This window comes from Mycteria americana, chromosome 3, assembly GCF_035582795.1.
Source record: "Mycteria americana isolate JAX WOST 10 ecotype Jacksonville Zoo and Gardens chromosome 3, USCA_MyAme_1.0, whole genome shotgun sequence".
In the NCBI taxonomy this organism is placed as follows: domain Eukaryota; kingdom Metazoa; phylum Chordata; class Aves; order Ciconiiformes; family Ciconiidae; genus Mycteria; species Mycteria americana.
In genome coordinates, this window is record NC_134367.1 from 125,352,482 (window position 1) to 125,368,162 (window position 15,681).

Genomic DNA, 15,681 nt, shown 5'->3' on the forward strand with positions numbered 1-15,681 from the left:
ACAACAGAGAGCAGCGCACTACCATTACAGGACACAAGCCTGGGAAACCAGGAGTAAAAAGAAAAGGGGAAGGACAAGAGCAAGAGTTCAAGTGCATGGTGCAGCGTCTGGCTCCAAACAGAGGATGGGCTGCAGAGAAGAGCTGACAGGTTGTAGAAGGCTGGTTGGAACAGATGAGAAAAAACCATCAGAAATGGAAAATAAGCAGGTTCCTATACACCTCCCACGTGACTTCATTCTGTTACTCAGGGGTAAGAACAATTCTGTCTCACTCTGAATAATAACCCTGCCCAATTACAACAACATCTGCATAGGCATCCCTCGGCTAGTTCATCAAACGAGTGCAAACCTACATAAAAGGGATTTTCCACTTGTAAAAGGAAATCCAAAGAATATGTGTGATCAGTTTTTGTAACCACCTTCTCATCCAGAAATCTTCCAGGCATTGACAGAATTGCTAAAATGACAAAAAAGAGGAAAACAAAATACCCCAAACCAAACAGCCAGCCTTTGCTCAACAGCAGCTACTGCAGTTACTCTCAACCAACCAGCCTGGAAGCAATGCTAAAGCATAAAATGCCACTTGAAATGATGGGAGATTTTACAAGGCTAGAACGCCACAGGAAGACCAGTAATTGTCATCCTGGACTTGCATGCAAAGAGTCAAATTGCATTTGGATTACTGCAGCTCCGACTGTTGTTTCTGAGGTCTTTCTAGAAGACAGTCCACTATACTTGTATTTGATTATCACCTGATAAATACAGTAGTACCTGGGAACATGTTAATTTTCTGAATTCCTGTGATGGTGTTCTGATATCCGCCACTTCCTCCCTGAAAGAGCACACAACCAGGGCATGATACAGCAATTGCCATCTCACAGGAGACCAGAGAAGGAATGGCCGTAAAGAGAACTCATGGGAGTATCTTTTCAACCTGCTTTCTCAGGCTGAGTTTTATGTCTGTTTATCAGGTTTCTAAAATTTCCAGGTATAACTTCCCTTAAAAATGTTATTTTTTGGTCTACGCAGGCTTGTACTAGTAGAAAGGAAAAGAAGTTGTGAGTCTTTGAGAAGTAAATGTGACCATTGTGCTAGATTAACACACACAGGCTTTTTTCTCCTTTCCAACCTCACTGTCCTAGGAGGACTTTTAAATTAACAAACACCCCCAGGATTGTAACTTACAGAGCCTGAAGCCATTGTGCAAAAAGAAAAATGAGTATCGATTCTGCTCTCACCTGCCAAACAGCTGATGAGAAATTTGCAAGTCAACAAGTGTCATTATTTCCATTCAGGTCAGTATGGTACTGTTTAACAAGCAAGGATTTACTATAATCCTGTTTTTCCTGAAAAAGTAGGCCACCTTTTACAACGTTTAGGCAAAGACATAAACTTTCATTGACTCTGTAATGAATTAATGGGAGTTTTATCTCCATGAGGCCTAACCTGCTGCAGGACTGTCAACCAGGAACTTAAAGAAGGTTTGTATATCCCTATTTATGCACCTAAGTAAGCAGACTAAATATAATGCAGACCTTAGGGAGCCTGTTTCCGAAAGAGCCGATCCTTGTGCACAAGAGCTCTGGGATTAATGTTGCTCACTGTTTTCCAGTTTACAGGACTAGGCTTCCCAGTTCTCAGAGTCCAGCAAAACTGCTGACATAGTTGGCTGACAGATTTCCGAGGTCAGGTGGTGGAAAAAGAGGTCATAGCAGAAGCAGAAGACAAGCCAGGGAAATGTTTCCATCTCATTTATCTATTCCCTGGGTCTAAACATTAAACGCTGTTACCAGTCAGAGAAGGTTTTTGTTTCCTGCTGTCCTCCTCTGCAGTTTACATACTGTTCAAACAGTGATGTTACACTATTTACTGGTTTTTGTTTCCTGCTGTCCTCCTCTGCAGTTTACATACTGTTCAAACAGTGATGTTACACTATTTACCTCATGCCACAATCTGGGGCCCCTATAGCTTTCCTACCTTCCCTTCCTAAGGCTTTCTGGAAGGCTTCTCCTAGCTTGAGGGATGTGTACAGTCACCACATGTTGAACGTGTTTACTACCTTGGCCTGTCAAATACTGGGCCCGCACTTGATCCAAATCTGCTAGGCTTCTCAAGGTTGCAAGCCATCTATGACGTAATGGAGTGTCAGCTTGGAGACAGCTTGTTCTCGCCTGATCGTGTTGGTCTCTCACCAACAGATCTATTACCTCTTTACACACATACTTCTTAAACATATCAAAAGGATGGTAATTTTGTGGGCTGGGGCTATAAGAAGCCAGGAATTAATTTAACCGGAAAACCAGTTCTATTAGAGTATTGTTTTTATAAGCACATCTTAGAACAACATTTCAATTTATTGTTTTGGTTAAAAAAGACTGCTTATTAATGCCAATTTTGCTTTAAGGCTCTGAATTAAAACCAAATAACTTATTTTTTCCTCTTTCTAATCCTTGAAGTTTCAAGATGCAAGTGGCTTGTAAGAGGCCATTCCAAACCCAAGAACAGTTTGAGGAATAACATATAACAAAGTTTCTTGCAGACAACTTTTTTTTATGCCAGGCAGCTGCTGCAGAAATTAACTTTACATCTCGGTTCCATACAGAGGACCACATTTGGAACTGAAACTTAAAGACTTGTTCTCTTATAACCTTTGGGGATGGTTGCATTTTATAATAGCATAACAAAAAAGAATCTGTTCACAAACAAATTTTGCAACAGAGAATTGAAAACAGGATTTAAAATAATATCAATGAAGAGAATATGTTCTAAAATGGCAATAGCAAAGATGGCTTAAGTATCATAATGTATGCCTATATTGATACCCACACTTACGCAATCAACACTATCTAATGAGAAATTCAGAAAAAAATGGAAATCTGTGCATTCACTTCATACAAAAAGTATAGAATACATTTTATATATTGTATTGTATTGTATTGTATTGTATTGTATTATATTATATTATATTATATTATATTATATTATATTATATTATATTAATTCTTTCTTGGTGCTATTGGTAGAGAGACAGGGTGTTCTGACTGGATGTCATGGAAACCAGGCTGAAGGGTCTCTTGGTTCAGTAAAATAATTTAGTGCAGCTCATAAAAAATCACACGTTAACATAAATTTGTACCTGAATGTTAGGATTCTGCCCATTGATATCTGCTTTTGACAGGTCAGGGAAGTTTGGGAGATCCAGGAGGAAAGATCTGGGTCCATCTCTTTGCAAGGACGTATGCCCGTTTTCCTGCCTGAACCGCTGCTTAGGGAACGGCCGGTGGGCAGCCTGGAGATCAGGGTATTCTCTTCTGTCCTCGGGGTTCAGGGTGAAGCTGTCTTCAGGAGAACGGTCATCTGCAGTGAGTGTGTTCTGGGGAAAAAAGCAAGGCACTATAACAACAACTGAGAGAGTCTGCAGTCCTGCCAGTGACGGCTGCAGAGTGCATACAGAAACCCTTACAGCACACAGACCCATGGCTCGTTACTGAAACACACGGGATTTACGACTGGTATTTTCTAGGGTGCTCATGAGTGTGCCATCTGACTCTCACTGAAACATACTTAGTTACAGCAGTGCAAAACTGTAACCATCTGACACAAGAGGAAACTGAGTCAGACTTGGGTGCTCAGCTCTGTCAGGTTCCGGTAACATTCCAGCCTTCTGGTGAGCACCTACACATTGACACAGGCATCTAACTTCAGGCAAATCTGGAAACATGAAGCTCTGAAGCAACCCCTGGCAAATCAAGTTATATCACATTAAATGTGCCCCTAAAATGGTGAAAGGTATCTTTATGGCAAATCGTTCTAGTTTGCTTTGTTCCAAAGTGGAGCAAAAACACTGACTGCCAAGTGCATGTTGAAATTTATGGTATTAAAAGATCCTACCGCTGAACTGGCAACCTCCCGCTCTCTCTCCTCAGTCTGCAACAACTTCCATCTCGCTGTCTGTGTTCCTCACCCAATTTCTCTGGTCTTGAACATCTGAACCTTCCTTCCTCTGGGATCTCATTTTCATGTTTGCCTAATGGTGGGATTGAATTTCACCAAGTTGTGGGTCAGCGGTTAATGCTTTTGTTATTGTTGAGCGTACTTTCGGGTTTTGTAGTATATTACAGCAGGCTGCCTTCGAACCAGTAGCACTGCTGCCACTGCCTTTGACCTCACCAAGGAGCTACATTTAGTATCAAAACACTCGCTCCCTGGGTTAGGACTGGCCTGGGGACTCGGGGAAAAAACCAGCAGAGAAGTCCAATCTTCTTATGGCTATAAAAAAATGTGTGGGGCAGATTCAGCACAGGTTTTGCTTTTGACTCAGCTGAAAAATTCTAGGCTTGAGGTCTTAGTATGACTGCCTGGGGAGCTTTTATTTTCAGTTCATAAAGAGACAGCAAGCATGGAGAGGGTAAATGTTAAAGACCTATCTTTTAAAACAAGCACAATTAAAGTGGAATGGCCACATGTGGTTCTGGCTCTACTGAAGCGTATTTTTGCCAGCATTTCTGGTTAAACGCAATCTCCATCCAGCTCCCCTGGCTCAAATTAAGCTAGCATACCTTTTGTTAAGCTCTCAGATAGATAACAGTTCCAGTGCCTTTTCTTTTATTTCGTGTTTATTTGCTTAAAAGGTCCTAAATTGACCTTTGAAGAGCTTTTACAATATAATCTGTGCACATTACAGGAAAACATTCAGTGAGTTAAATAAACCAAGATTTAAGAGTTAATCTGGGACTAAGCGGAATCGTCTCAAGCAAAAACTAAGGTGGTTCTCCTCTCCCCTTCTTGTTGCACTGCATTTGGAAAGAGCAAAATCAGATTTAGCAGAATGAATGTTGTCTTGGTATTTTCATGATCAGAATGGTTGCACTCTGAAAGTGCCAGAAAGGTATTAGACGTCTGTCTACAGCACAGATGCAAAAAGTTGATTCTGAATTCATGTACGAGTGCAGTGCTAAAAATGCATGTGCTCCTGACAGTCTGTATTGCTTGAAGGCTGAAATAAGAATGCTTCTCTGTTGAGAACCAGGCAGGACTTTCAGATGCCTTTGGTGGGCCACCCATTAACACGCCCCTTATTCAATATAAAGTAGAAAGCAAATCACACAGCAGCAAGCTCTGGGAAACAAAAATTGAGGGCCACTCATCTAACTTAGGTTCCTTATCCATGTGCTAGTGCTTTAACTTAACACTTACCAAACAGAATTTAACTGCGAACTTCTTGGCGCATGAGGATTAAATGGCTTCTCAGTTATGTCTGACTAACAAGGTGTAATTGTGCTGTTATTAAATTACTTCAGACAGGAACCAAAAAAATTGTGGTACTTAAATACTTTTTTCTGGGGTATCATGCCCATAATCTTACCTTTATTATAAATAAAGTGAGATTTTATTAAAAAATAATAAAATTCCCACATACAATTCCATACTTTCCCTATCTGCTTGCCACTTCAGCAGCATCTTCATTCTCCACATTAAACATACCATACAGCTAGAGCTGGCCCAGGACTTGAGAGACCTACACTTAATTCTCTGATAAGACTTGCTGGGTGATCTTGGCAGGTCATGGTCTGTCTGTGCCTCGGTGGGGATAACAGCACTTCCCTTCCTCACTGTGATGTTTGCGGGGAGCTCAGCAACTACAATAATAAGGGCTATATAAAAAGTTTTTAATAGTGTCAGACAGATGGAGTATCACATGGAGTTAGTTAGAAAATTGTCATGGTGAAGTAATGACATCAGGCTGATCGGGCCCACTACCAAGCTGCTTGGGGCAGGGACTGTCATTAATTACAGACTGAATGAGTTGGGGTTATTTAACGTTAAAAAGAAAAACGGAGCGGGGGCATGATAACTGCCCTATACCAAAGGCTGCTGCGGTGAGGAAGGGGATGGACCACTCTGCTTGCTCAGGGTGGACATGATCAGAAGGTTCAACATTAGGTACACATTTCTAATGGCAGTGGCAGCCAAGCTCGAGAGCAGACTTTGGAGAGGGGGGGAATGTGGTGTTTGTCTTTAAGAGCAGGGTTGACTAATGCCTGACAGGAATGTCACAGGTTACATAGCGCGTCCCCTGCCTAAAAGCAGTGTTCTCTCTTGCAGTCCCTTTCATGCGCGGACAAGCCCACGCTATGCCTCCTTGGGGCTTCTGTGTCAGCCTGCAACATAAGCCAACAGAAACGCTCGAGATGCATGATCATTTCAGTTATCTGCTCATAGTTCCATGTGCAAAAGACCATTTGTTTCCAGTTACTAAAATGAATAGAACGCCTATTTTTTAGGTAGATAATTCTTGGTGTAGTGTCTAAGCTGATGTGCAGTATTATTAGAAATGTGTATTTCTGGTAAAAAGATAAAAGAGGCTGCCATCAATAAAAAGTGAGCTTGAACTGCACGTGAAGAGAAGAATATGGGCTTACTCTGTTCTACTGCATGAACTCAGGCAAAGGATCTTCCAAGGCCAACCTAGCAGGAAAAAGTGTGTCCTTACTGCAATGCCAGCATCCTTTCTGAAGAAAACAGGATTTGTGTTCCAAAGCTAATAGATGAAATTTAATTTCCTTTTTTGCAAAGAGGATATTCTTCTCTTCTTATTGCTACATTATTTCACATGTTTATACTTCACACTATTTATTTTTAGGTGTACACAATTTGTATTCCCTATTGCTTTTGGGAAAGCAGTGTTGCTTGCCTTCCTTTAAAAGCTGTATCGCTTCATTCTGAACTACTGACTCAGTTTCTTTGAAGTTATGACATTTCTAAATCAGGCACATTGGTTTCTTACTCAAATGATGCATCTGCTCTAAATATTTTAAGATAAATCACTTTTTTTCCTTCATTTAACAGGATTATTCACAACTTTTAAACTTTCCATTAAGATGATTTTTAAGGGGTTACTCATCCTTGCTGTCAGCTACAGTTCTGCTTCCCCATGGGATCAGATATTTATAGAAGTTCCTAATACAAAAACAGCTTAGGATTTCTGAGTGTTCTAAGTGTGGACAGTCTATAAGGGCAGGAACACATTATTCATAGCTGTGTGACAAGGCAACGACACAAACCCTAGAGAGAGAGAATCTGCCACATTCTTTGTGGTACAGAACAACACACCTTGCCACACCCATCACCGAAAAAGGGAGGGCAATAGTTCAGTACATATCAATGTCTTTGTGTCCATCTATAAAGCAGAGAAGAAGAGCAACTGACAGGCATTTTGTGAGGATAACTTTAAATGTTGGTGATCCAGGCGGGACTTGCACCATGGCAGGGTTTAAGGCACCAAGAGACAACCCTGCATGCAGGAAAGATTTCCTACCTGATACTGCAATTTAACTTTTCAATAATCAAATGGGTATTTTAACTCCCTCCATTGCCATCCTATTTTGCTTCTCTCTCTGTCACGTTAGGCATTAGCTGCAGGGAAGTGTACCGTTTCTCTTCCCCACAGAGAAGTTAAACAGAAATGGGAACTTGTAAAAATACCAAACTAAGGAAAAAGGGAATTTCTCTGCATTTTTAGCAGGTGAGGAATCCATCTCCCTCCTCTCTTCCTTATTTTAATCCCATTTCCAGTTCTGGAAAAACAACCAAGACAGAGAATAAGTGAGGAATGACTGCAGCTACAGAAAATATTCTGGAGCAGCTGCTCTTTCTCTGTCCTTCATATTTCTCACCTTCTTTCACTCCCTCCCCACTTGCCAAACTAAGGGCACATTTGCAAGCGCTGCTAATTGTGGAGTTGAAAGAATTTGGGGAAACTGATGCAACTTACATCCCTAACAGCTCCCAGGCAGCAAGGGAATCTATTACTAAATCCCTGCTGCAGCTCCATTGCTTTTTTATTTCTTGTATACTCCTTTGAAATATCTTGTAAAATGATCTTGACAAGAGGTCTTGAATTGAAAACCGACAGTCTGTCAATGCACTTTCATGATGCACCTGTACAGCATCTTCAACCACCAGGAACAAGGACCGTTTATTTATTAGGAAACTTCACAGACGCTATAAAAGATTATATTGCTATCAGAGACAAAATGAGGCCTGGGGCCTTCACAGAAAACCATTATAGCCATTAGGACTGGTTTCATTTCCCACCTGCCTAAACAGATTGTTTTGATTTTGAAGGCTGTCGTGTGTTTCCAGGTTAGTGCTAAATGATCACTTTAAAATTAACCGGTCTGGGGAGGCCGAGTAACACACCGGGATACTACATGAGACTTTCACCTCCGCAGATCCAAGATCTGTAATGAACTTGGGTGATCTAATTCCTGGGTTTTATTTATTTTTTTTGTCTATCATGAGTATAAGCAGCACAGGACCTAGCAGGAAGAGGTGTGAGGACAGTGCTAGGTAAGCAGACAGTGAAGTTAACAGCTGAAAAGCATTATCAAAGATAAATGGCGAAAAATTTATGTTATGGTTAATGCCACATAGAGCCCAGGCAGTCGGAAGACCCGTGTTCTGTTCTAAGCTCTGTCTTGGCTTTCTCATTTAACAGGCAAATCACTTGGGTTCATCTTTAATTTCTGTGTGACTAGCTGAAAGCATGTGGTGGTACCGAGCCTCAAAGCTCCGGTTCACTCCAAGGAGTCACTGATGGTTTGTATCTCCAGAAGAAGTCAGACCAGAGGGGTGTCACATCAACCACTCAGCTACTGAGACACTCTCATTTTCTTAAAATGTGCTTGTCCCTCACGTTCACACATATCAATGAAGTGAGAGAACTTACTTAGCTTTAGAAAGCCACACAAATTAATTGTTGCAATAATTAATGGCACGTTTTAGATAATCACTGTTCATAAATCTTTAAAATGGACTACATCAGCTTGCATGTACGCAATTGTTTTCACTAAGGGGCTCCAAAATATAGCATCTGCTTTAAACATTGTGTAAAGAGAAGACGAATCACTGATTACAGTTGATAATAAAAAAAATAATAATTTTTAAAAGAGTTCCATTTATCAGGGTCTATTTTTTAATAATCCTCTATTCAGTCTGGCAAAACTAGTAAAATGACATCATAACCAGTTCTTTCTAACTTGCAGTACACCTGCATGTGTGACTAAGTGGCTCTGCAAAGACCAAACCCAGTCCCACTCACCCCACAGGGTACTGCTATGGGACACATCAGCTTCAGGGGCTGTACAGCTCTTGAACTGATTTTGTTTCTGTGGAGAATAGGATGGAGTCACAAATACTGTTGCAGTTAGGACAGCAGAAATTCAGAGCAGACATGTCGATCTGCAGTCTCTGTTGGAGCAGAGGTCTTCTGTAGACAGCTTAAATGCCAGGTGCCAGTGGCAGCACAGTTAGGCAGTGAGGTGCTTGGGATGCCCAAGTATATACCCAGCCCACCACAGCTGATTTTCTGCCGTATGCTGAAATAGCTCTCAGGAGCTGTGTACAGCAGAAGCAGAATCTCAAAGCATCTGGGCACAGTTATCTCAGAATCACAGCTTTTGAATTTTAGGGTTTTTTACACTAAAAACTTGTAGCCCTCATAGCTACACAGAAAATCTTGAGAACTGAACACATAGCCAGGACTTACGCTACGACTGCAGAGATCCTAAGGAGGTAGTGTTGAGGCCCCCTTCACATCTAAGGTCAGGTAAGTCCCAGACCACGCTTTCAAAGCACATGGCCAACACTACGACGGGACCCTCCGCAGCGGAGGAAAAGGCTGTTGCCTTGTTTAACCACCTGAACCGATATATCTGGAGTGCCCCAGCAGCCCTACCACCATTCCTCCCCTACTGTGCCTGTTTATTCACTGGCAGTCGTCAAGCTTTGGTCCTTTGTTCAGTCTCTGGTTGGGAGTTTCTCTCACCAAGCTCCCTATCTCTTCCACACCGTTAGTAAACAGTGGGTCCACATCTGAACTGCTCTGGCAGACAGTATTTTTTCCTCAGAGCTTAAGGAGAAAACCAACTATATTATACTCGGATCTGGCAACCTTTTGCTACATGTTGTGGACGCACATTTCACAGCGCAGCTATTTTTTATGATCTGATGTTTGCTGGTATTTCATGTTTTCCTTCAGCTGGAAAATACAAACAGCATGGTTCAGCTTCGAGATGAAGAACTGCCAGTTTGTATAAATGCATTGATAATAAAATGGACTTGGTGGTGATTACAGCTCAATGTCTGCTGGGAAAAACAGAGGCCCTTTAGCAAATTTGTTAACATAGTACACACTGGCACTTTGTTCTTCAGCAGATACTCAGCCATCCATGGGACGGCCAAGTGCACAGAATTAAAATTGTGTAGGGCTTTGACAGATGTTCAGTACCAATTTTTCCTTGTAGTTAACAGATATTTTCAGTTGCCTAAGCTGGCGGTAAACATTTAGTTGTTCTTCATGACCCTGAAGATCTTCCCTGTAATCACTGCCTGGCTCGAGCTCTCTGTACAGGACGCATTGATTTGGCAGTTGAACAGGCAAATGTACAACTGAAGAGTAGCCCAACTATTCCACGCCAATAACCTGTGCTCCCAAAATGTAAATTCTTTGAAAGTTCTGATTCTTTTTAGGCTTTATTAAATACTTGCATAAAATCAGTAGTATAATAAAGCTTTAAATAGAACCCATTTATACCATGGCTAAATTTAATTGAAGGAGTCTAATCTCACCCATCATTTGAAATCTGCATCATAATTTACACATCGGATTCCAACAGAATGTGAAAATCTGCCTTAAGCTGCATTCAAAACCACAAAAGCAAAGGAAATCCAGAATATTAATACTTTCTGTACACAACTTTTTGGTCAGGCTTTGCAGGCAAGCACACACAAAGTCAGTGTAAATGAAAGAGAACAAACATACATCTGAAATTCTTTTCATGGGTTTTAAACCAGGTCCTTTTGCAAGTTTATTCCACTAAATCACTATGGCTAGGATTTCACTAGGTGAACCAGCTTTAATAAATGAAGTTTTCATCTCTCCCTAGCCGAAAGAGTAACCTTACTTGAAACCTTTTCAATTTTCGAACTTGCCTTCAGCTGTTAGTTTCCAAGAAACAGCTATTCCCAGCCTCTGTGTCTCCCTCTCATATGCCACTGAATATCCACCCTATGCTTTCAAAAGTGTCTCTGACTCTGGCTGTGTTAGCTGGCAGATGTTTTTAGAGACTAGAAAGTGTTTAGTCCCTGTGGACTAAAAGTTACATGATGACTTCATCACATAAGCAAAAGCTAATAACGGGAAAGCAAGAAAGCAGACAAGTGTTATATTCCAAAAACATGAAGTTTCCTGTGCTTCTGGCAATACTCCTTCTGTGCCTGAAAAAAGGCAAATCACTTGAGTCTTGATGCTCAAAACATACACACCATCGAATCACTGCGAGATAATTTACTTGACCCTCCCTTAGCTGCCTTCCCCGCCAATACTCGTTTTTCTTTTGATGGAAGTTAGAGGGTGAAGGCAGAGGAAAGGCAGTGTTTGTTTACATTCAATATCTATGCACCAACTCTATGCCTCACAACACTCTCTGGAAGGGGTTGTTACTACACCCAGGAGTTTACAGCAAAACGGCAGCAGAAATCTGAGCGGCTGCCTCAGGACCACGCACCTCTGCTCCCGCAGAGAAGTATTCTTTCAAGCCTGAGTGTACAGCTTTACCCTCTCCATTTAGAAAACCTCGGAGACTGATACATGAGCAACTGGAAGTCATTAGTATAACAGGCATCTGTACACACAGTGCAATAACTGTCTTATTTTGTATCAAGACATCAGCAGTGGACATTATGCCCTCTCTCTACATCTCCGTGAACTGCCCTAATGTCAGAACATGAGAAAGAAACAAGAGGAAGCAGATAGACAAGAGAAAGGCCTCCCTCCAGTGACATTATGGGGAAGAAGAGCAAGCGAGTAGATAGGCAGTACACCATGACAAGACCATGTGAAGACCCTTCTCTGTTTAAGAAGGCCGAGAGAAAGGATTTGCCCTGGGGAGAAGTGTAGGCTTTTTGTATTATGAATTCTATGCATGTATATATAAATTTTCTTAGAACAGTAAGGGAGGGGGGCTATTTCCTAGAGCTGATTAAAGAAGCATGACTCGATTTTCAATTTCAAACGACTCGGGGGGCATTCCAATCGACTGCAGACAGGAAATGAATACCATGCATGCACTGAACAAGGCAGATGCTTTTGAATCTGACACTTACGTGAAAAGAAAATATCTTCATTTCTGTCTCCCCTCCACCCCATGATCACTAGCTAGTTCTGAGCTATTTTTAGGATAAATGGTTTTATTTTTCAAACTTGTTAGAATCTTAGCATGTGCCTGAAGCCACCCAGACGCCACTGACAATAAACTGTATGGAGCAGGCCAAATGCGTCTTTAGATTAGTCCCAGCAGACAGACGCAGCAGCAAGGTAGAAGAGGAAAGATAAGCAGTTCAGGTTTGAGATATCCTAACCTCCACTATTGAGGAACAGAGATGAGACCCCAGCTGATACGGCAGATCCCAGGGAGGGAGAGCTGCTTCTGTACAAAGAGAGATTCCAAAGCGTATACAGCAGACGCACTGCAGAGCAGGTTGGAAGAGCATTTCCTGGTAGGCTGTGGCACAGAACTCACTTCCAGCTACTTAACTGTGCTAAAGAGATAAATATACATCTTTTCTCCTCATACGGCTCTTACAAGTAAACTGCAGTAATTGTCATGGGAGTGTTACGGGGTTTATAACCTGATTGCAATGTAATTGTGGCTCCTTTTGTCAATGGCAGCAGTGCATATTGGGGAGTTGGCATATACAGCTCTTTTCCCCCACTTGGTCCATAATGTATGCAAACACATGACTTCAGCTGCAAACTCCTCTTATATTTTATTGTGGACAGACTTCAATAGGATAAAGAAAAAAAATCAGAGAGGTGGTATTAATCTGGCCCTTACTCTGATGTTATGCAAATAATTAGTTCATTTTATTTTGATGTTAAGACTGCCATAGCCATATTCCTAAGAACAGGAAAAAATGATCCTCTTAGGAGACAGACAGGAAAAGAAAGAGGGATGGGTAGGTGAGAAAGGCAGCTCTGATTTACATTATTCAAAAAGCCATGAATGTTAGATCAAAGAACTGCAAGAATCAAATTCACTGCCACTGAAGGATTTCAGCAGCTTTTTCAGAGCTATTGATCCCTTAAGGGCAAACTCTTTTAAACACTAGATGATGCCTCTAACTAGCCAGAGCTCCCACCTTATACTGGCTAAGCCTCACGTAGTTTGCTTTCAGCAGCTGGCATACTGGGGAAAGCAGAGACAGCGAAGACACTGCTGTATCTGGGCCTGATGAAGGAGACAGACAGCAGAGCGCAGAAGTAGCATGTATGCATTTTCTGCACCAGATGTTGCCTTTTTAATGGCCATCATGGTAGATGTTAAATAAAAGAACAGATTCCTCACTGAAGAGCTGTGTGTTCGGTGATCACCGATACCGTGCAGTGCTTTGTCCAAGGACAGAACGCAGTCACCCTGGTGAGAGCCCTGGGCAGGGTTTGTTTGCTCAGCACTGACTTGCTGATAAATATAAAATCACCTTGTATTTTGGTGTGGGATGAAGGTGGGATATCTAAGGAGCTACTGCAGCTCAGCCGGCAAGCAGTGACTTGTTCATGAGTTTGGACTCACAGGTCTAACCTGAACACCCAGAAGGCACAGGATCCAACCCTAAATCCGGTCCTGAACTGTCAAATGCACTACAGATTGGCATCTTTCTTCCCCCCACCCTTCCCTTCCGTGGGTCAGGTGTCTTTGGAGTTTGGTAGAGAAACTTCCAGGTGTTCTGCCTTGTCCGGACACTTCGGGATCATGCCTTAAGCATGAGCCACTGGAATTGGTGCAGTAAAGCAATTTCACCTGGTGCATCCCCAGATGGTGTCCTAAGAGCTGCCTTTGGGCTTCTGATACAGGTCCACTTGCACCAGGCTCATTGCTGCTGCCATCATTGTGTCCCTGGGAACGCTCCATTCATTCTGCCTTCCATATCTGTTACGGCTACAACAGTGCATTACAGATTATTCAGCTCTTTCCAAGCTCTGCTCACAATTCAAAGTCTACCTACTCCCACCAGCACTTAGTGCAACTTGGTACCTTACACATTTCCATGAAATGGACGACCATTTTCCTTCTGCATGTTTTAATCAAGAGCTAGCACTGCTACCATTTAAATGCATGTCAAAAGCTCCAGGACTCTATCAGGCTAAATAGTTCATTTGAAACCTTTGGCACTATTGTTCCAGTACGCCTGAAGACACAGGCTTAGTGTGGTTGCCCTAGGTTCCCTTTTGATATATATTTTCACAAATGTTAGACATATACATATCAACCCCTCTATTCTTTCCTCATAAAAGCTTGGACTCTAAAGCACAAGATGAGGAATAGCTACTCTATTGGCCAGCTGCAGCAAGCCTTTCATAAATAACACGACAATCAACCCCTGTAAAGGAAAATGATACTCCCGAAGCTCTATCCTGACATACATCTGTTTTCCTATTGTAGGAAGGAATAAGAAGATAGAAAAAGTTAAATGCTGAACGCCTAAACAAACTCTGAATTAAGAAGAGATGGTAGTAGTAATGATGGATGAATTGTAAACCACCTGCAAATGTTAAGAGTGCTGCACTCTTCTGCAGACCATTGAGTCTATACTGCAAACATCCAATAGACATGGACTGTGCTCTATAAAAATCATGATGAATGCAGACTTGTTTTTATATTATGGAGGTCCTAATCCTCCTCCTCCTCTGCCTTTGCTCTATTGTTACAACATCAAAGACCAACTGCTGGCCGAGATACAGTCAATATGAAAAGGGCGACCAGCAAATTTACTGCTTGACTTCATTCCCTTTAAATGGAATAGGCACCATGGCCCTTTTTCAAAGTCCAATCACAGACATATATCTTTTTTATTGGACATCATGTACAATAAAGTGAAGCTGTAACTTGGAAAAAAAAATAGAACACCTTAAAAAATCCCATGAGGTGAACATTCCTTTATAAAAATATCACTGTGGTTACGTGTTTTGAAAAACTCCGGGCACTCTGCAGTGCAAAAGGCATGGACTGGCTAGGTTATAGTTTAGCTAAGATGCATACCCATGCCTAATATCTAGTTAGTTTCAAAAAAAAACCCACAAACCCCAACTAATAAAAAGTGATATATTTAAGACAGAATGCCAGTGTCATTCAAATAAACTGAAATGGCAGCATTCATGTCACAAGAATCATTAACTGCTTTGTTATAGCCTGCTCTGTGCAGTGAACCTTTACAGACTTCTTCAGTCCAGAGAATCTTAAAATCAGTGGCACAAAATGCCAATATGTACACTGCATCTTAAACAACTCCAGTCTGATTACTGAAGTAATTTCAAGAGACACTTTCAGGTGAGGGTTGTATCTGTAGACATTACAGACAGGGATAGTTTTATTGCTGTTGTGTTGCTAAATAGATGCTAACTGACTCCTTGCTATGAAATTAAACAGTGTATAAGCAACTCATATGATGTAGGAGGTGAGTATATTGGGGTGCTACAGAATCCACGCTAGGTAGCTATGGTTTTTATTTTTTTAAATAAATTATATGTCAATATCGTGAGAAGTTTTTGTTGTAAACTATTTAAATTATTAATCCTTTTTGTTTCTTTGGGTAACTTGTGCAAACAGACATTAGCAATAT

The 15,681-nt window shown here is 41.4% G+C and overlaps 1 protein-coding gene across 2 annotated transcripts in view; it reads right to left on the reverse strand.

The window, feature by feature from the left end:
• The window catches only part of ISM1 (isthmin 1), a 42,546-nt gene that overhangs the window by 16,138 nt on the left and 10,727 nt on the right, over window positions 1-15,681 (reverse strand). The window contains exon 3 of one of the 2 annotated variants that reach the window (XM_075496899.1): window positions 3,137-3,373. The exons of the other annotated variant lie outside the window; for it this stretch is intronic. Within the exon in view, the coding sequence (XP_075353014.1) occupies window positions 3,137-3,373 (237 nt within the window). The remainder of the gene's footprint in view (window positions 1-3,136; window positions 3,374-15,681) is intronic. 2 annotated transcript variants of the gene reach the window in all.